At 36.1% G+C, this 22,834-nt stretch overlaps 1 protein-coding gene across 2 annotated transcripts in view; it reads right to left on the bottom strand.

Annotated features, from left to right (window-relative positions):
- The window catches only part of tpk1 (thiamin pyrophosphokinase 1), an 84,526-nt gene that overhangs the window by 40,131 nt on the left and 21,561 nt on the right, over positions 1–22,834 (bottom strand). For both annotated transcript variants that reach the window (XM_067378403.1, XM_067378404.1), the window contains exons 4-6: positions 19,129–19,198; positions 11,076–11,148; positions 6,026–6,121 (exon numbers count right to left, since the gene is read on the bottom strand). In XM_067378403.1, the coding sequence (XP_067234504.1) occupies positions 6,026–6,121; positions 11,076–11,148; positions 19,129–19,198 (239 nt within the window). The remainder of the gene's footprint in view (positions 1–6,025; positions 6,122–11,075; positions 11,149–19,128; positions 19,199–22,834) is intronic.

Here is a 22,834-nt window from a genome sequence, read left to right as displayed (position 1 = left end):
ATGCACAGAGGGTAATCAACACTTCACTGCCAGCCCCCACTGGCTCGTTTAAATAGCGGGACTTATGAGACATCTGACACATAAATTGTTCATGTTACAGTGCCTCTGTAATTATGTGGACTGATTGCAAAACTTTTTTAAAAAGCCAAGCAGAAATGATGATATTTTTGCAACTTGTACTTGGAGTCTGAGGTCAAAGTATGTCTTCACATTACCTGCAAATTCTAATCTGACAGCGCAAACTTTTGAGTTATAACCAAGCATAAATCAGAGACACCCAGATGAAAAGTCTCACAAAGCCATTTTTGTGATAATGGCATAATGTCTGGTCCACTTTGCAACTTATTCAGACCAAGAACTGCTCAATTAGACAGGATAAACTTATAAAACAACCAACCACAGCTTGGTCTGGGCGTTTTAGGTGTGCCACATGCATCAAACAGCACATTAATGTTGGTGGGCTGAGACCACCAGATTTGGGTCAACACTTTCAAACGAGCAGATAAATAAATATTTCAAGCTGTAGTCATGTTTTCGACATTGAAAGACTGACAGAGAATCAAATTACCTCACTCGTTAGTTCATTGACGCTCAGAGCTAAGCTTATTCACTTCTACAGTAGAAGTGTCTTTTCTGAGAGCTTGAGGGCACAAAAGGTAGCGATGAGATACAGAAGTGAATATAAACACAATAGGAAGAAGCAAGCAGGCCATAGTATGCATGTAGATTGAGCTTGAGGCTCATATATTGGTAAAACTCTGGAGTGTCTGTGACGGTGATGGGCATCTCTGTGAGGACCAACAGACAGCCTGACAAGCCTGGAGCTCAGACTGGGGTTTAGAGGAGGAGCAGACAGACACACACACACAATATCCATACAAAACCTCTCTGACAGCTCCTGGAGGATGTGAATTCACACTGAAGCTGAGGTGTGAGCTCACCTTTTATGTTTGACAGGTAAAAAAAAAAAAAAAACAGTGAAAATGCAAACCACAATCCTTCCTACTCAGTTTTCACAATGAACTTGAGTTTCCACTTTTCTTTCCATTGTAATGTACTTATGTCAGTACTTAGAGTTTGTGTTTTACACATATTCCTGCACCCCAGCTTGGCAGCGCAACACACTTTGATTTAGAATCATAAAAGGTCCAGTTTATACCTGGTAACAGTTTCAAATGTTTTCTGTGACCACTTGAGATTAAAATTTTGAATAAGACGAAATCTTTCACTATGTCAGTCTCTATTTTGTTTTGAAAAGCTAACTGAAAAGTTTTTCGAGGCATCTGTACAACCCTTGTGAAAAAGAATTGCATTGAATTTGCACTCGTAGTGTACTTTGAATCTTAAAAGTTTATTTAAAAAAAAAATGTATTTGCAGATAATATTAAAGCAGAACTAAGTAACTTTTTTATCTTCAAAAATAGTTTTCTAAGTCCTTACGACGGTTAATTGACTTGTAGTGGTGTGTTTGAGGCGAGCACTAACCCCCTCTGGCACGTATATGCCAAAAAACAGCTTCGCCGACCCGACACAATCTCGCCTCATGTTCACGTTCACGCGAGAGTGACTAAATGCTTTACGGTATTTCAAAAACAATGTATATATTATGACTTTATAAGACAATTTCGAAAATTACCCACCTCCATCGAGATTACTTGTACTGTATTTGCAAAACTACTGCGCTTGTGAGCGTTGTAGTCGTTGTAGTCCAGAGCTGCGCTTGGAGTATTTATGACAGTGTGATTCACTGAAGGAACCTGTAGGTGGAGCTTCGCAAATCTTACGGAGTTCCGCTTTAATGAAAGTGAGTACACTTCCATGACTATGTTGCATAGCATGCACTTTGGTAAAGGTACACTATGTAACGTTTGGTGCTCTAGCGGTTAATAAACAAAACTCCATCTTGCAGAAGAACATTGTAGCTGAAGCTACTTCTCTCTGTTTATGTCTATGACATAGTCTGAATATAAACACGTATTATGGGCGTACCGTAGTGTTTCAGGATAAGACAAAAAAATTGGGTTGGAAGAAATTTATATGAAATTACACATAAAGATGTACTTAAATGGATAGTTCACCCAAAAATGTAAATTCTGTCATCATTTACTCAACCTTAAGTTGTTCCAAACCTATATGAATTTCTTTCTTCAAAATATCTTCAAAATAATAGGACACTTATTTATAATAGGACATGTTAATTGCAATTGCAAGAAATTCAATTATCATTTACAATAATTGCAAATGTTTTAGTTTAAATTTATGTTAAATTCAATTAGAACAACTAGTGCTTAAGTAGGGCTTAAAGGTCCCATTTTTCGTGTTTTTTTTAAACTTTGATTGTGTTTATAGTGTGCAATATAACATGTGTTCATGTTTCGTGCGTAAAAAAACACAGTATTTTTCACATAATTTACTTATCTGTATACCGCTGTTTCCACTGTCATAAAAACGGGCTGATGACTTCCTTGTTCTATGAAGTCCCTCCTTCAGAAATACGTAACGAGTTCTGATTGTGCCAGCGGTTCCTGTGTTGTGATTTGACAGCAGCTTAGGGCTCCTTGCCCGGAAAGGTCACGCCTCTTACCATAACGTGTGCTGCACATAGTTTTACATGTGGATTATTGTGGTGTTGTGCCGAATGAACACAAAAGACAATAATTCCAGAGAGACTGAACTCTTTAATCTCCACAAGCAGCGACAGAAAATGTACAACGTTAGCACTCACTCAGAAGAGTACCTCATACGGAAAACAGCCATATACATAAACATAGTCCCCTCTTGTGGCCATTATGTGCACTGCAGTCCAACATTAACTATTGCAGTAAGGATACCACAATTATAATTTTCGGGAACCGAGTTAAACATAAATTGTAACCATTGATCTCTAAGTACAGCGTCCCTGGGAAGGCCAAACAAAGGTGATTGGACTGCGGGATGAAAATAACAGTGTTTCGACGACATGGCGACAAACACACTCTACAAACGCAACTCTTGCTCTTCTTTGTGGGAGCACAACAAGACCACGCCCCCTTTTTTGTGTATTCCTGTGGGCGGAGGTTAGTCAAAAAACTGTTTTAGTGACGTCATTAAAGAAGGAAGTAGAGGGATGTAGTCCAAACTGGCCGTTCGATGTAGGCGACTTCTGTTAAATAAAATATCTCGCTTGGCATTGAACTTTGAGCTTTAAAATTTTACAGATTTTATTTATACTCTAACAACAACATTACACACTAACTAAAGTTTGAAACATGGGATCATGAAGAACGGGACCTTTAAAGGGATAGTACATCCAAAAATGAACATTCTGTCATCATTTACTTCCACAGTATTTTTTTCCATACTATGGAAGTCAGTGGGGCCCATCAACTGTTTGGCTACCCATATTCTTCAGAATATATTCTTTTGTGTTCAGTAGAAGAAAGAAATTCATACGGGTTTAGAACAACTTGAGAGTGAGTAAATGAATTTTCATTTTTGGGTGAACTGTCCCTTTTTAAAGGGTTAGAATGAAATTAAAATTTTCATAAAAATTAAAATTTTGTCATTAAGTACTCACCCTCATGTCGTTCCAAACCCATAACACTTTCGTTCATCTCCGGAACACAAATGAAGATCTTTTTGATGAAATCTGACAGCATTCTGTCTCTCCATAGACTGCCTTCACAACTAGAACTTTGACGTTTCAAAAAATTCATAAAGAGATCGCAAAACTAATCAAGTTTCGACTAAAAACTAATTGAGTGGGTGGTCAGCGAACATACACAAAAGCTCAACAAACCTCTTCCGGAAGCAAAAAAAACGTGCTGCCTAACACGAGAATGAACCTCATTGGTTATGAGCTTCCGTTTGTTCTTGTGACATTCAAGTTCGGTTGAGCATCTGTTTATGTTCGCTGATCAAGGTTTATATGCGAGTAAAAGCCTAAATTAAATCTGTTCATCATGTAAAGTGATCAAGTTTTTTTTTTTTTTTTTTTAGAAAATTTGGACTAAACCACTCAATTCTCTTTATAACTTTTTGAAGCATCAAAGTTCTAGTTGTGAAGGCAATCTATGGAGGGATAGAAAGCTCTCAGATTTCATTAAAAAGATCTTCATTTGTGTTCCAAAGATGAATGAAAGTCTTATGGGTTTGGAACATGAGGGTGAGTAAATAATGACAAAATTTTCATTTTTGGATGAACTAACCCTTTAAAAGGTTACCATGTCCAGAAAGGTTATAAAAACATCAAGTAGTCCATGTCACATCAGTGGGTTAGTTCGAAAATCGAAAATACATTTCGGTCCAAAAAAAACAAAAACTACGACTTTATTCAGCATTGTCTTCTCTTCCGGAATCCTTTCCATTGAATTGATTCCGTTGAATCCTTTCATATATCGGCGTTGGTAATGCACTTTTAAATCTAAAATATCTTAAACTGTGTTCCGAAGATGAACGGAGGTCTTACGGGTTTGGAACGACATTAGGGTGAGTCATTAATGACATAATTTTCATTTTTGGGTGAACTAACCCTTTAAGCCCTACTTAAGAACTTTAAAGTTTATCTAATTGCATTTAATTTAAATTGAAACTAAAACATTTGCAATTATTGCAAATGATAATTGAATTTCATTCAAATTCATTTAGTTGCAATTAACATGCAATTAAGGGTGCGTTCACACTTGTAGTTCGGTTCGTTTGGTTTATTTGGTCCGGACCAAAGAAGAAAATTGGCTCTTTTAAATTGGCTCATAAGCCATTTAAATTGGCTCTTTCACTCTCTCTCCTCTCCACCTACAGCTGGTGTATGGTGAGTGGCTGCCAACGCATCATCCAAGTGGATGCTGCACACTGGTGGTGGATAAGGAGAGACCCCTGATATGATTGTAAAGCGCTTTGGGTGTACAGTTGTACATAGGAAAGTGCTATATAAATGCCTCATTCATTCATTCAAGAAAAAAAAAACATTTAGCCCTGGTCCGATTAGCGTTCAGATTGGCAATTTTATTACTGAACCAAAAGATACCGAACCTTAAGGCATAGGGATACATTCACAACGTGATTGGTCGGATTTTTTGACGTATTGCCTATTTTGAGGCAGAACTTACGGAACATCCAAAACAATGCTGTTTGCTGAGGTAAATGCGCTCATTGTGTGTGCGTAGCCTGCATGTGATGGTATTTTGGCCAGCTGAGAACTCATGAAGAGCTTATAAAATGTGTAAAGTAGTCGAAACAGCGGAGGGAATCCATCCGTCACACACACAAACAATCTGCTACGTGGAGACGCGCGTCTGATGCCTGTCATGGGCAAACTTGCGACTATGACAAGAAAAACCGACATGCGTGAGGAGGATTCTGTCCTTTTTGCATTCATATATCATTCGAACTGCACCAGAGTTCGTTTGGAAGCGGACCGAGACCCATCTTTTCTCGCTTGTTTGGTGCGCACCAGGGTTCGGATGGCAGCGTTCACATATGTTCAAATGAACCGCACTAACCAAGCAATCGCACCAGGGTTCGTTTTAATCAAACCAAACATGATAAGTGTGAACGCACCCTAAGTATCCTAAATCAATACATTCTGTTCACACATAAGTACAGTATATGCTTTTAAAGTATACTCTTTTCGTAATAGGTACTCTTTTTAAAAGTATGCTAAAGTAACTAAACCGGATATAGATTTTTAATTTTTTTTTCTTCTAAAGCCACATGTAACCAACAAAGTTTACTGTTGTTGTTGTTGTTGTTGTTTTTTTTAGCACTATTTAGTCACAATTGGCAGGCAGGTGAGTCGTGGTCCAACAGGAGAAGATTAGTTTTTATGCTACAAATGCAAAGTAGTCACATGTGTTTCTGACTACCACCGAATGTGGTTTTAGTAAGGCAATCACAAAACAATGATCACTTATGGTCTGATCACCTGAGATGGACGTTAATCCGAGGTGAAAATGGGGTGAAGAAGTTGAGGAGCGGTTCTGGAGCATAAGAGAGAAACATCCAGACAGACACAGAGAGATGAAGCTGAGGAGAGATAGAGTCCAACCTGCAATTTCTGTGCTTTGATCTCCTCCACCATAATGACCAAGCACTTAGTGAAGTCTGTCAGATCTTGGTCCGGCGTTTCCGTTATCTTGCAGTTCTGGAGCAAAATATGTAAAAGTCAGTATGTATTTTTGGTAAGAATTTTGGTAAAAGTCTTTAAGAATGTCCAAGTATGAATGTCATGGTGGGTACACTAATTTGTCAATACCTTTTTTCAGTACTTTTGCACATTTTATTTGCACGCAGTCTAGTTATGTGTTAAGCACCAGATTCCGCAAAGGATTTATGCAAATCAAAGAATGCAGTAAGTGGTAATAAGCACAGTGTTAATTGCGGCATGCAAATAGCCCTGTTAATATGGCACAATCTGTAATTTACATCGACAGGAGGAAGAAAAAAAAAAATCATGGGAACTTGGTAATACTCTCTGCACATTTATTATCTCTTAAAATATTATGGAAGGATGTTTTTGATTAAAAAAATGCATGTCTGGGCTGAAATACTGTGTAAAAAAAGTGACAACTGTTTAGTGAAGTTACTCCAATTAAATCTTTTACACTGTGTTGAAGACCACTACAAAATATTTAAATATTTCAGAATTTGATGTGACCAACCAAATCAGATCAAGTATTTTGCCACCGATTTCACAGCAATTTCATACGTATTTTACAAGGTGGCCAATTCGTACAAATTCGTTCCACCTCACTCATAAGAATTCATATGACCTCACTCGTAAGAATTCATGTTTTTTGCTAAATCATATGTATTTTACGAGTTGCCAAATTTGTATGAATTCGTACAAATGACCTACCCCTAACCCCGCCCCTAAACCTACCCATCATTGGGGTTTAGACAAATCTTATGAATTTGTACGAGTGACGTCGTATGAATTCATACGGAATTAGGCACCTCGTAAAATATTTATGAAATGGTTGTGACGTAGCGTTGGTATTTTGATAAAAATGGGGTTAATAGGGGAAAACAGCAGTCTCTCTGATTGTAAAAAAGTTTAGAAACTTTAGAGTTGATACACTAGTACAGACTGCCTTCTCCAAACAAGCACCTCTTGTCACTTTTTGTCTGATCGCACTTTGTGTTTTGTAAATGGGATCTCTTGCTGTGGGAATTTTTTGAGTGTCAGGAAGGGCAGAGGTGAACGTTGCTCGTTTCCAGTCTCAATTCCCTCGAACGGCTGCATACACATGACCGTCGCAGGTGACTTCTCAATCGCAGCAGGTACTGCAAAATCCTGCATCTAAACGTCAGACGAGGAGCTTGTTTCTGTTGCGGCTTGATATTTCCTTTATCCTCCAGAGCATCACTCTGGTTTTTATTCCTTTTCAAACCCATTTAAATTCAGGCGTCATGGTCTGTCAAACTTTGTCTCCCCCAAAAGCTGCATACACTGGCTTAGGAATGACATAAAAATGCATGTATGCAGGATTATAACAATGCAAATAACCTCTGGTGCTCATTACTTAGCAGATGGTTTTCATTCAAACTGACGTACAGAACACTAATTTCATAGACGGACCCACAGGAGAAGAGTGCAGTTAAGTGCTTTGCTCAAGGGCACAGTGGAGGCCTCTCTGTAACACTTCACTTCACAGGTTCACCAGCTTTGTTAAGAGCTTTAGCCACTAGACTGATACCACACCACACTGCACCTTTCCAGAATGACAGGAAGTCAGTGGTGTGAATCTGTGAAATCTACATGACTTGAGGAATTGAGTGGCTGAGGGACATGGCTGGAAAGGACAAATATGAATCTCAATCAGAAAGTGCTGTCAGCCCAAGTTTGTGTGCCAGATAAATAATATTGCAAAAGAGTTTGCATTATTGCTTAACATATTTTTATATCAGAACAAGTGGTTTGGAGAAGTTGGATATATTTATACCAGTCACTCAAAAATCTTTCACTGTTGTTAGTTTTACTCAAACATCCTTGTTCACGTTATTTAAAAACTCATTATTACTTAATTTAACTTAATTTAACTGAACTTAATTTAACGGAGTTGTTTCTACTTTAAATGAGTATTGTCAGATTTACTTAACTGTTTGTTCAGTCAACTTAAAATTGCTGAGTGAAACGCAAAGATTAATGTTGACATAACTAACTGGGCAGTGGATTCGTAGTTCCCAGCATGCTTTGCAAGGGACTGCATTAGGAGAGTAAATTTAGGGATTAAAGTGTTTTTTAATGTGTTTTTCAGTAAAAATGTTGTTTGTGTTAGTGTTTAATGTTCAGTTATGTTGGACATTTAGAGGAGTTTCTGTAATGTTTTTGAATTTTGTGGTTACCATTGTGCAGAAGAGTGGTACCTGTGTTTAGGTTGTGAGCACTCATACACACGTTTATGCAGCCACGCTCCTTTTTAGTGCTGCGCTCGTGGTCTTTTGACTTCTGGTTTGTATTTTCTTATGTATTTATGAGTAATCTGCTCGTTTTCCCGGGTCTACTGACATTTGTTAAGACATCTGCTTTAAACATTACAATGCTCATGATAACTTTCATTAACTCTACAACAAGTAAATCCACTTCACCAGCTAATTATTCTTTGACAGCGATGCCATAGAAATGTACAGAGCTACCACAAAAACAAAAGTTCAAAGACAATATTATAAAGATATCGGCGTGCTTATTTCTCTGGCGCATAAGGTCTATAGGATGGAATTCCTGCTCTCAATTAAATTGACTTTGTTCAATTAGTTATTATTTTGAGTGCATTTTGTAGAGCAAATAGTTAATTTAATAAGGTAAATTAAGTCAATAAATGTGTTCACCTTACATAAACTTTTATAAATTTAACATAACATTATTAACAGGGGTGCACATAACTGGTGCGCAGGTGTGCATGGGTGGTAAAAATGATGTGTACCAGAAAACATGGAGTGAAGCGTTTCTGAGTACCAACATTTTGAGGACAGGGAGTAGGATTTTTCTCCATCTCTGGTGAGATAGCAATCATGATGATAAGTGCGTTAATTATTAGGTGTACAACGGATCACAGTTGATCCGTGATCCATATGGACTAGGCCCTGCGGTTCGGCATGCATGTGATTCGCGGATTAACTGCTAAGTTTAACCATCATAATGTGAAAGTTTATCATTTGTATGTGTTTTGTCTTGCCAATTTACATATTCAAACGATTTTAAATGCGGAAGAAGAGTCGAAATCTTGATTTGCGCGCCTCACACACCCGAAGCCCGTGCACGCAGAGAGAGGGAGAGGCTTTCAGACAGCGCTCGAACACCAAATTAATTCTTCTTTCACATTTACTTGCGCTTGAACGGACACATACACACAAAATTTTGTCAAAATATCTGTCTTGGCAAGTATTCTCTCAGTTATGTCATAAGTGAACAGTTGAGAAAGAAACTGGATGTGTGTCAGTATATTCGGTCCGCGCATTCGGTCTTAAAGTGACAGCAGCCTAATATTCCTGCTGTTGTCTGTCATTAGTGTTAATAAAATAAAATCAAAACATAATCATCATCATCATCTACCATGTTCGAGAGCAAAGAAGATAGTGAGGAGAGCAGTCAGAAGGAAAGTGATGACGACAACTTGTAGGATAAGAGTGTTGTGTAAAGTTTGAGTACCAAGCAGCATCTCCAGGTGCTCCCTTGAGAACCAGACCAAAAAAAGTTATGTGCACCCCAGATTATTAAATAAAATGCACATATAAATATTATGTAACAGTGACAAATTCAAATGATTTGTATTTACTCAAAGAAATGTTGTCAGCTTTACTTTAATTTCTTTTGTTCATACAACTAAATTGTTATTTGTACAAATAACTCAATATAGTTCCGTGGAACAACCTGACACTGCTATTCTAAAGTAAATCCTAAAGTGTCTTAAAGGTGCCCTAGAACTTCTTTTTAAAAGATGTAATATAAGTCTAAGGTGTCCCCTGAATGTGTCTGTGAAGTTTCAGCTCAAAATACCACATAGAATTTTTTTAATTCATTTTTTTAACTGCCTATTTTGGGGCATCATTAACTATGCACCGATATATAGGTTGCAGCCCCTTTAAATCTTGTGCTCCCCCACCCCGGAGCTCGCGCTTGCCTTAAACAAAGTTCACACAGCTAATATAACCCTCAAAATGGATCTTTACAAGATGTCCGTCATGCATGCGTCGGATTATGTGAGTATTGTATTTATTTGGATGTATTACATTTGATTCTGAATGAGTTTGAGGCTATGCTGCGTGGCTAAAGCTAACATTACACACTGTTGGAGAGATTTATAAAGAATTAAGTTGTGTTTATGAATTATACAGACTGCGTGTTTAAAAGTTTTTAAAAAAGAAAATAGCGACGGCTCTCTTGTCTCTGTGAATACAGTAAGAAACGATGGTAACTTTAACCACATTTAACAGTACATTAGCAACATGCTAATGAAACATTTAGAAAGACAATTCACAAATATCACTAAAAATCTCATGTTATCATGGATCATGTCAGTTACGTATCAGTCAGTTTTATGTTGCGATTCGCCTGTTCTTCGGAGGTCTTTTAAACAAATGAGATTTAGAAAAGGAGGAGGAAACAATATAGTTTGAAACTCAGTGTATGTCATTTCCATGTACTGAACTCTTCTTATTCAACTATGCCAATATAAATTCAATATTTAATTCTAGGGCACCTTTAATAATTTTTGGTTCCAAATTTTTTATCAATTTTACTGGTAGTCCACTGTATGAAGAATTTTTGGGTATACACTTACATAAATAAACCTGCAACCACTAGTAAAAATATACAAAAAATATAAAAAACGTCTGAATAATTTTTGGTTAGACTATATGGGAAATATTGCTATTATAATTATGCTCAGTCATATGGTTAATCATATAATAGATTTTTATTACTGCAGTGAGCATTTTAGCAGCCATAATGTTGCAAGAAAAAAAATCGTTTTGGCCGTCCCGCCATCTTTAATTATAACTATAATATTTTAAATAAAGGAATAAACCTCAAAATAAGAGTGAGATAGCAAGAATGAGTAAAAAAAGTGAAGAATGTTCAGAGAGAGTAATCTTACCTTTTCTGTGTAAAATGCTTTGACCTCTGGCAGGATTGAATCAAAGTCTCCATTTATGTAGTCTGGAAGAAAACTTCATGGGAAGAAAGAGAGAGAAACTGATGTGAGTGAGAGTGGGAGAAGAGGGTGATGGGTAAAAAGGCACAATTTGTGCAGCCATAGGATCCTTTATTCATGTGAAATGAAGGTGCGTCTCTGACACGGGCCATGGAAAGCTTCAGTGACAGGACCCCACTAGAGCCATTCAACACCTGCCAGTCACAGCACTATCTGTCCCCAGACATGACAAAAGCGACACAGACAGCCTCTTGACACAGTGAAGGGTTGAGAGAATTGATGCACACTGTGTCGTCGCCGTATACCTCACCCCAAACTTTTGCAACATAGATTTACGATATATATATATGGAGGCAATGACAAGATTTTCTCCGCTCAGATGGGCAGAGTATTCATTGTGAGAAAGGCAGATCATGTCGAGGCTTCTTTCATTTTATTCCCTGAGAGAAGAAAGGCAGCGTGGATATCGGTAGACATTATAGCATAAAGACTCAATGTTGCGATTTCACGGTCCGCCGGGCGGTGCATGTAGCCGATGAATGAGCAGAGATGCGCTGCCGAGCTGGTTTAAGAATAACACTGCAGCGGATTACAGGAGCACTATCTTCATCTCACGGCTGAATCTGAAGCCTGACGAGGAGAACACCGGCTGTGTTAAAAACAGGTGTGGGGAACAAAGCAAACATTTTTAAAATGTCACTGACAAAAACTATAATGTGCATCTTTAACTAAACAACTAGTCAATAATTAAACTGATTTTTACTTAGTTTTTTAGATTTACACTGCCTGGCCAAAAAAAAAAAAAAAAAAAAAGTCGCAGTTTGGATTTTAATAGGCCAATACTTAAGAGTCTATGAATGGATCATTATTACAGTGCTTATTATGTTTCTAGCATTTTATATATCTAGCATGTTTTTTGTTTGTTTGTTTTTTTAACCCTAACAGATAGAGTGTGTAGCTCTTCATTTCTTAACCATGTAGGAAGACACATCATGGCCATATTCTAGGATGATAATGGCAAGATTCTTCAGGGTTAAAGTTGTGAAAGAATGGTTAAAAGAGCACGAAGAATCATTTTCACATATGAATTGGCACTGACTTTAACCTTTAAGTCTTTGGGATGTGCTGGAGTAAACTTTAAACAGTGCTCACCTCTTGCATCGTCAATACAAGATCTTGACCAAAAATTGACACACTTCTTGATGGAAATAAATGTTATGAAGCTATTTCCATCAAGAGGTGCATCAATATTTGGTCAAGATCTTGTATTGACAATGCAAGAGGTGAGCACTGTTTAAAGTCTACTTCAGCACATCACAAAAATTTTCAATTAAGTAAAGGCCAGGAGGTGCCAATTCATGTGTAAAAATGATTTGTTATGCTCCCTCCCAAATATTCTTTCACAATTTGAGCCTGATAAATCTTGGAATTGTCATCCTGGAATATGGCCATGATACGTCTTCCTACATGGTTGTTTAAGAAGTGAAAAGCTACACTACTCCATCTTTTAGGGTTAACAGAACCGTAGCCAATCATACAACATGCTAGAAACATAATAATTAATGTAGTAATGATTTGTTTATAGTATTTGCCTTTTAAAATCCAAACAGTGACTTTTTTTTTTTTTTTTGGCCGAGAAGTGTGTGTTTGATTCACTAAAAAGAACTGATTCAACTGAATCATTCATTCAAAGATCAGAACATTGGTTGTACTGTATCCGTTTGATTCACTAAAAAACGAATCACTCACAAGAGTCATTTGTCTTAGAGTTGGACTACAATTGTTATGCTGTATGTGTTTGATTCATTAAAAAGAACTGATTCAATTCAGAAATCAGAACACTTGTTGCACTGTATCTGTTTGGTTCACTAAAAAAAATTACTCACATGAGTCATTCATTCAGGATTTGGACTACACAGCTTACACTGCATGTGTTTGGTTCACTAAAATGAACTGGCTCATTAGAACCATTAGTTTGAAAATCAGACTACACTAGCTGTGCTGTATGTTTTTGAATCACTGAAAAGAACAGGATCATATTTGTGTTAGTGAATAGGAGTACACTACACACTATGTTTTTTATTCACTAAAAGGAACAGGCTAATAAGAGTCATGTATTAAGGAATTGGACTACACTGATCACGCTGTCTACTTTGCGTTTAGATTCACCATCATTAAGTAGTTCAGGAAACTCTGGCAGACTATTTTAATAGAATATTCTGTCCATAATGGTGGAAAAAAAATTGAAAACCTTTAATGGAAACATTAAATGAAAATCTAAAAGTGATCAAGCATATTACATCATGTTAAGATTCAACGTAGTTATAATTTGTGCACCTACTAATTGTAATATAAGCCCGTATTAATCTTTCTGCTAAAAAAAGTCGGATCATTTAGAACACTGCTGGCTTTGATCCAGTGTTCAATGTGTGAGAAAAAGCAATTCAAAGCAATGAACAGTTTTAAAGTTTCCTGTTGTGTGCGCTCCAACAGACTCTCCGTTAAACAGGAAACCATAAATAACCCTCAGCAGTGACAGTTCTGCGGCCACATTAAGGTGAAGCTAAATGAAACCTTTCCTTTTGACATTTTATCAGCAAAACAGCTCTTCCCACCACAGAGCTCAAATTGGAGGCAAAATACACCTCTTTTACATTCAAATTAAAGTGTCACTTAAAGTTAATCGTAACGCAGGGACTATACCTCGTTGGAAAAGAACTCGATTTGTACCGGCACAGAGAAAATTAGAATTAAGAATTGAAGTAATTCCAGAAGGTCAAGACCAACGCCAATGGGAGAACCTGAGACCAGACACCCTGTCACATCAGATGCTTCATTCATTTTATCACAGCCCAAAGAGACAAGACAGACAGACGAGATCACAGTTATTGCTCTGGCTTTCTTGTTTTTTCCTTGTTACGCACTCTAAAATAACATCAATGAGGATGTGGGGAGGTGAAAATCAGGCTCCCAAGTGACATTCAAGAACAAAACTACATGCAAATCCTTAAACATCTTGTATTTTGAAGCAGCCTCTCTTTGCTAATAAGCGATGTGACTGTTCATCAACAGGGGAGCTTCGTATTGGCTTCATTTCGCGCAGCACAAATTTCGCTCTATTTTTTACGTCAATAAGCCCACTCAGGACTTAAATAACAGATCGCCTGCTTTATGCCTGGCAGTTTCACACACCCCTCAGAAGACCCCTCAAGAGACCTCTTCAGCTGTTGCTTCATTACAGGCAGTCTGGTCGAATCATAAAGCCACCCCTCCTGAGTGGATCATCTGAACAGACGATCAGCTTTTGATTATGCCTCAGAGTTCATTTTTGACTCCTTCATAATCAGCAAAGGTCACACAAGTATTTTTGAATAAGTACAGCCGCACAACAAGTACCGAGCTGAAGTACTGTACATTACTGTGCAGAGGTGACGTACTCTGTGTCAGAATAAGCATACTAAACTTCCCTGCTTCATATTATACATGGTCACAGTAGGTTTGAAACTTTTTTAGTAAGCATTATTACTTATTTCATATGCGGACAGACTAGCCAGTCAGAACAGCAGTAATTTACATGTAGAAGTAAAAAAAGAAAAACCAGGCCATTTAATTGTAAGAGAAATTAAATCACAATACCAACATTATAAATGGGCTATAAGAGGAAATTAAAATGTTATAAAAGTGCAAAATATTGCAAGAAATATAGAACTTGTTACAGAAATGTACAGATCAAAAGTTTGGGGTTTTTCTAATGTTTTATGGGTGAGAATAATCTCATACTCAACCAGGCTGCATTTATTTGATTAAAAATACATTAAAAACAGAAATATTGTGAAATATTATAATTTAAAATAACAGTTTTCTATTTGAATATATTTTAAAATGTCAATTTATTCCTGGTGATGGCAAAGCTGAATTTTCAGCATCTTCAGTGTCACATGATCCATCAGAAATCATTCTAATATGGTGATTTGGTGCTTAATAATTTCTTTTTATTATCATCAATGTTGAAAGTAGTTGTGCTGCTTAATATTATTTGGGCAATGTGACATTTTTAGTATTCATTGATAAACAGAATGTTAAATATATCTTTACTGTCACTTTTGATCAATTTAATGCTTTCTCTCTGAATAAAAGTATTAATTTATTTTAGAAAAACACAAATATATAATATGAATAATATAATGTTTATATAATTGTTATAATATAAATCTTTTAAAAAAGTTATTAAAGTAAATATGCTGGTTATTTATATTTGGGGAAAAAACAAAAAACAAAAAAAAAACATTCACCACTTACTAGTGAAAAGAGTACCATAGCTATTAAACTTGTCTGTCTCTGAGCTAAACATAAAAACAGTAGCGATTTCAAGAGAAATGTATTAATATACCAATCTAACAGCTAATAAGACATCTGAACATTGGAAGAATACCCAGAAAGCAATTACTGTTGATAATCCAGCCAGTCTGGGACTGGAAACCTGTTCCATAATAATGGCCGATATCATCTGCAAATGGCAGAATAAAGCATGGTATGTTTCATGATCTCCAAGCAATAGCGTATTCACTGCTTCAGTTCAAATAAAGCTGAGCTTTCTAAACTAATCAAAATGTACCAGGAAAGGTCAATGCAGTAATTACATTTAAGGTACTGTGAGATAATAACAGGATATGTCTTGATCTGGGCACCAGCTCCTCTGAAGATTTCCCTCCCTGTCAGCTCCTGTTTGCACAGGGAGATTAAAAATGAATAATCACTGTGGATGCATGTAATTAGGCAAGGCCAGAGGTCTGCCAGACATATGAAATGTGTTCTGGTACCGCATCAAAAAGACTTCTGGGAATGATCGCTGGTCTAAACCAATCAGCTTTTGCCCACATATGAGTATAAAACAACAAGATACTACAATGTGCAGACCGATTTGCAAGTATCACAGGTTTTGGTCAACTCAGCAATTTTCAATTAAAGGGATAGTTCACTTCATCATTTATGCACCCTCACAACTTTTCAACATAATGAAGGCTATACAATAGAAACAGACCACAAATTAAGTTGTTATTCATTGATGATCCTATCCTCAATGAGCTGGGGTCACGTGAGTTGAACTTGACAGCTGAATCATTGACTGGTTTTGTGAACTGGATTAACCAATTCACTGAAGAGATTTGAATCATTGAGGCTGGTTTTGTAAACTAAAACAACAAATTCTTTGAAAAGATCTGAATCATTAGGCAATTCATGATCTCAATTAATTAAAAAGATTTGAATTATTCAAACCGGTTTTATGAACTGGACCAATTTGAATGATTCAGATCTTTGTAATGAATCAGTTATTCATTACAAAGATCTGAATCATTCAGATTGGTTTTGTGAACTGAATTAACCAATGCATTGAAAAGACTGGAATCAACTGGACCAGCTGATTCATTACAAATATATGAATCATTTAGACTGGTTTTATGAACTGGATCAACTGATTCACTTGAAGATCTGATTAATTTAGAGTGATTTTGTGAATTGAAAACAATTAATTCATAAAAAAGGATTAAATTATTCAAAATTAATTTTGTGAACTGAATCAACAAATTCATTGAAAAGATTTAAATGATTCAGATCAGCTTTGAACTTAATTCATTGTAAAGCTCTAAATCATGTATACTGGTATGGAATTACATGAGGGCAAGCACATTACAGAAGTATCATTTTTTGGAAAAACTATCCCTTTAATTCCTTCAAAAATGTTAATTCCTTAATTTCACCAAAGGAGAACTAAAAAAGCACTACGTCTGTTGATGATATTCATCTCCAAATATGGAATATTTTGCTTGTTGCTCAGACCCAATTAATTTCCAGCGAGTAGATATTCCCTAATGACACCGCATATGGCTAACTGTCTGGAGAAGGCTTCTATACTCCGTTCTGGCAGCTCTGAATAAAATCTACAGATGACAACAAAAGCATACGGAGTAAAGCATTGACAGGTACAAGAGAATTGATGGATGTGACATGGAACAGGGCCTGTTGTATGTGTGCATTCAAAAGATATTGTTTATTTTTTGGAACGTCCTTTGAGGTGTCTTTGGCAGTGCTGCTGCAAACTGATAAGCTCAAAACAACAAGCTTCTGACGATCGCAGTCGAAACATACTTTACTGGCAGTGCGCTGAATGGATCATTAGCTCCCTACGAAGACATTCTAACTCTCTTAAATATGCCTGCCATCACAATAAACCAGCTGTTTTGAAGCAGCAGCTCAGTTTATTGTATGTGGCTTAATATATGTCTATATTATTTTGTCATTTGTTGTGTTTTCAATCTTATTTGAATAATTTTACTGGCTCAAGCTTCTTAAAACCAATATCATGTTTATCAATTTCAGATTTAAAGAAGTGCACTTGTCATGTTGCTTGTTTTCAGTAATTAAAAGATTTTAACAATCATTGTGATGCCGTTAAAAGAGAGTGGCTATTTTTACATACAAAAAAAAAAATATATAAAAAAATGTGTTAATATGAATCACTTCAATCTTCGATTTCATGCTGCTAACTTTAATTAAGCTCTATAGACAACACTTGTTGTATATGCTTGATTATTACAAAAATGTATTTCCACTTGTCTCTCCTTGGAAGTGAATAGGGCCAGTCCGTAAACATTAAAATACTCACTGTTTCAAAAGTATTCATAAGCAATATGCATATTAATATGATTTTAGTGCATTGCTTACTAACCTTTTCTGTGTGCATCCAATTTTACAAGTTCGTTGCCATTACAACATAACACTAAAACCCTAAAATTACCTTAAAAATACAATAACTACTTTATAGCTGACATAATACACAAGTTTTCACAAAATAATTAATGTACTGTGCTTTAATTAAACTATAACCTTCACATTTCTGCTTTTTAATCTCCCCAAATCAGCCTCATACAGTAAATTCCTCACTTTTATTTATTTTTTTGCTTTTTGCAAATTAAAACAGGGGACAAGTCAAAATTACCTTTTTCAGTAATCTACATTAAACCACAAATGCTGTTGATTAAGCTTAAATGGTTAGTTCACCCAAAAATGAAAAGAAAAAAAGGATATTTTTTCTAACAAAAGCACATCCTTCGCTTCTGAAGCATGTTGTTAACCCTCTAGAGCCGTATGGATTACTTTTATGATCTATGGATGGGCTTCAAGTTAGTCAGTTATACTTTTCACTTCCATTATAAAGCTTGGAAGAGGCAGAATATTTTTTAGTATAACTCCAATGTGTTTGACTGAAAGAAGAAAGTCATATACACCTAGGATGGCATGAGGGGGAGTAAATTATGGGTGAACTAACAGTTTAACTTGTACTGAACTTGGAATATTCCTTTAACAAAAGACAAAAATTGTCTCAAAATTCATAATCTTTCCAAATGTAAAGACACCAAGGGTAGCAACATAGTCCATACGACTCATACACTATATCGCTAGTCAATGGCTTTTATTTTTTTATAGTGTTTTTTTTGTTCTGACAGCTAAACATTCTTTTTAAGGTGCCAAAATAACAACATAGGAGTTTGGAGGGACATATGGGTGAGTAATTAATGACAGAATTTTAATTTTTGGACTAACTATCCCTTTAAATAAACAAATACTCCAGTATGTGTTAAGTCCCATCAATCAGTTGTGATTTCTGTGCTTGGATAGTCTGCTATTCAGCTTTATTTTTAGGTGGTAGGATGAGAAGTGGACCCAAAAGAAAACAATTGAAAACCGCTCAGGAGAGGAGAGAAGAACCCAATTTGGAGGCCTGGAGATGAATCTGGCCTGTCAGCCACTGACAAAAGGTGATGGATTAGGAGTTAAGTCCTCTGAAAGCACTCTGGCAAGCAGGATACTCCTGAGGCCTCCTACAAGTCCAGCAGTTCTGAGAATGAACATGTGCAATGACACCAAAACCTTGACATCACCAGATCCATCTCTGCCCTCAGAGTCAATAGTGATGGGAGCCAAAATAGGTTCTCACCTCTCACGCCGACCCTCTGTGAGCCGGTACAGATGATTGGCACCTCCGTCGGCACATGCCCGGATCTTGGCTGAAATGGCAAAAAAAGAAACAAGAGGTGCTTAGATGAATCCTTGATCTGCTTCATTACAACTCAGATCTCGAAGCAAAAATGAGTGAAGAGATAAAGATCATTGAAATCACATTATATGGCTATACGTTTGAAGCCATTTCAGAGCCCATCTCGGTAACTGCTGACATGCTGAAATGAAAACAAATAGATTATTCTAGATCATGGCCAGGCTGACAGTAATGGCTCCCTTGTGCCTTTCGCGAAAGCACTAATCATTTCAGGATGAAGGTCAGTCTGTCCTGTCAGGATCATCATTGATTCTGATAAGCATGGTGAGACTTGTCATTTTCAAGGTAAAGCCAGTAGGAAGCTAAATCCAGTAAAACATGCCACTGATTTTGACGAGGGATATGACAACCAAATCTACATAATAAATATTGATCTGTGTAATACATCATATGTCATATAGTGATGTCTTTATATATTACCTTTGATATGAAATTGTGTATAAATAAACATGAAAAATATTTTAACGTTTTGCATTATAACTTTTCATTGTAGGCCTATATATAAATGTATAATGCAATACAGTAATTTATAGTAATAAATAGTAATTTATATCATTATATACAATATAATAAATATATAAAATATATATAATTGTTATATATATATATATATATATATATTCATATATATATATATATATATATATATATATATATATTCATATATATATATTCATATATATATATATTCATATATATATATATTCATATATATATATATTCATATATATATATATTCATATATATATATATATATATATATATATATATATATATATATATATATATATATATATTCATATATATATTAGTGGTGGGCCGTTAACGGCGTTAACGTGCTGCGTTAACGCGAGACTCTTATCGGGCGATAAAAAAAATATCGCCGTTAATCTATTCTCAAAGTTGGGTTGGGAGCTGGGTCTATTCTACGCAAGTTATGATGACTTTCACCTTGATAGTTTAGCGCGGATGTATACCTAGCCGAACTGACCCTTCGCAAAGAACCACCAGCCCCCCTTAGTTACTGTTGCTTTGGTCGACAAGCCGTGGTGCTGTCAGGCCCGTCACGTCACACAGTGATAAATGCATCACGGAGCAGAGGACACTGACAAGACAAAGCAGGTAACTTATGATATTTAACAAAGTCCCAGCTTTAAAACTGTGTAGTTTTTTAAGAAATTCAAACAATAAAACCCGTTTTCTTTAATGTGTCGTGACCATGGTGGTGACATTGCTGTAGCGCCTCAGCTCAAGAGGCTCGTAAACTCATCATCTCTTATCAGGCCATTTATAGCATCAGATAAACATGAATGAACATGAGAATCAGTGTTGTTTCAAACGCGGTAAGATGTCAATATACAAAATATAACCTATACAAAAGTTTAACTCCACTGAGGTTAATCTTCTCTAGTCATTTGCTGCGTTCCAATTCGCCTACTTATACTACGCCCTAAAATATGTAACGTTACTCTTTCTGTGAACAAAAAGTACTTACTTTTGAGTGTGTAGCAAAAGAGTAGACAAGCTTTGGGACATACTATCACGTCATACAGTTGCGTCTTTGCTCTCTGTCGCATCCAGTCACCGTAAACTTCCCTGTCAATCATCTTACATCCTCCACATTTCATTTAGCTAATTTCCTGCCGTATCGGAGAGAAATGCAGCACGTTGATCTGCAGTCGCGAGTCTTTCATGTGGAGAACTCTCCTCATATTAATGCATAAAGATGCATTTAAAAGTTAATGGCCAATCAGATCTTTATAAAAGTCCACATTGGTATTTGCAGATGAAAAATAACACATATAACATTAAATAAATATTTTCTATCAGTTTGAACTGATTATTAGTCACTCAAACAACCTCTCAGCGTCCATCGTGCATATTCGTCATGTTTTGTAGTTTTTAACACTTTTTACTCGTGTTTGTAGTTCTGAACTGAATCCTCGTACAACGTGCAATGGGTTGTGGGCAATATTAGCCTTTATAGTGTGCACGGATCCACACTTCGAAAATCTACCGGAAATAGTAGACCATCCGGGGTGTTTTGGCATACTCTTTTCAACATACTATGCTTTGGCACACACTTATTTTAATCTCACATACTATTTAGGATGGATAATATGGACATTGGGACGCAGGGACAATTTGGGTATCTCACATATTCTGAATGTCTTCGGCAGAATTCAAATGAGCCATTTTAATCTAGATTAATCTAGATTAATTCCAAAATTAATCTAGATTAATCTAGATTAAAAAAATTAATCTATGCCCACCTCTAATATATATATATGTATATATAAATAAAATATTAAATGCAATAGAATTAATATTATATAAAAAATATATTATTAATATATTTATATTCATCATCAATATATTTATAAATAAATATTTTAAACAAATAAATATAAATATTTAAGTAAAAAAAACAAAAACAATAACTATTAATAAAATTATGAAAAGACGTACTATGACAACCTTTACAAAGCACTATAAACAGGCTTCAAGTGAAGTGTTACCTGAGATTCAGTTTTAGCTTGTGAATTCAGTGCAGGCTTACAAATCTTGGAAAGATGTCGCAGCATATGCTCAGTTGGTAATGCACAAAAAAAAAAAAAAAAAAATTAAAAGTGACATTAAAATGTTAATCCTGCCAACTTTGAAGTCTAACATGAGCAGAAGTTCAGAGGAAGCGCTCTTGACTTTCTGTAGCTGATGAACTAAAGCACCCAGATGTGGGATTCACTCTCTAGACAACAGCAAGAAGTAACAAACAGGAATTTAAAACACTGTGCATTTTCACTGAATAAATTAGTTATTTTAAACCAGGTGCTTTGAGAGTGACTGCTTTCCTTTGAAGACTTTTCTTCCTCCATTTATCAAGTAGCTTGGTTATAAGCCTGCAATCCTATTATTTAAAACAACACAAACCCAACAGTACTGCATTTATAAACAAACAAAGGGGACTTTTATGTTTTGTTTTGTTTGTTTTTCAAATAAGTTACGTGAAAAAGGGAGGGAACATTTTCACGGTTGCATGAAACAAAGATTTTTTTCCTGGGACAATCACTCAGATGTTATGCTTATGAGAGTGAGGAATTGTCACAAAGATCATGTCATGACGAAGCGTAATCTTGTCAGCACAGTTGGTTTATGGCCAAGCGTCAAGGGAAGAGAATTGCATCATATGCCTCATGAATAATGGAATGCGTCTGCAAGACACTGCAGCAATCCTAATGGACACAATAGCTTTGGGCATACTGTTAAAACAACTTTTTAGAATAAAAACATGAGGAGAATTAATGGAAAAAAACAACAGTTAAACACCAGGAGAGACTGGTAACACAGGAGGGGATGGAAGCGCTTGAACAACAAAAGAACATTCACATTCAATTTACACGCCACCTTCAATGACGGAATAAGTTTCTGCACTCGTGAAAATGTGATAATACACTTTGTGAATGCTTGTAAGGGTCATCTTGCTTTGGATGCCAAAGAAATGACACTTCTGTTGCCCTTACTGTCTGTTCTCCCACTTGTCTAGACTTCTAAACAATGTCTTAATAGACTACATTCTACAATATCT

The sequence above is a fragment of the Chanodichthys erythropterus genome, chromosome 23 (genome assembly GCF_024489055.1).
Source record: "Chanodichthys erythropterus isolate Z2021 chromosome 23, ASM2448905v1, whole genome shotgun sequence".
NCBI lineage: Eukaryota > Metazoa > Chordata > Actinopteri > Cypriniformes > Xenocyprididae > Chanodichthys > Chanodichthys erythropterus.
Note: the sequence above shows the minus strand (reverse complement) of the source record. Positions and strands in the feature narration are given on the sequence as shown.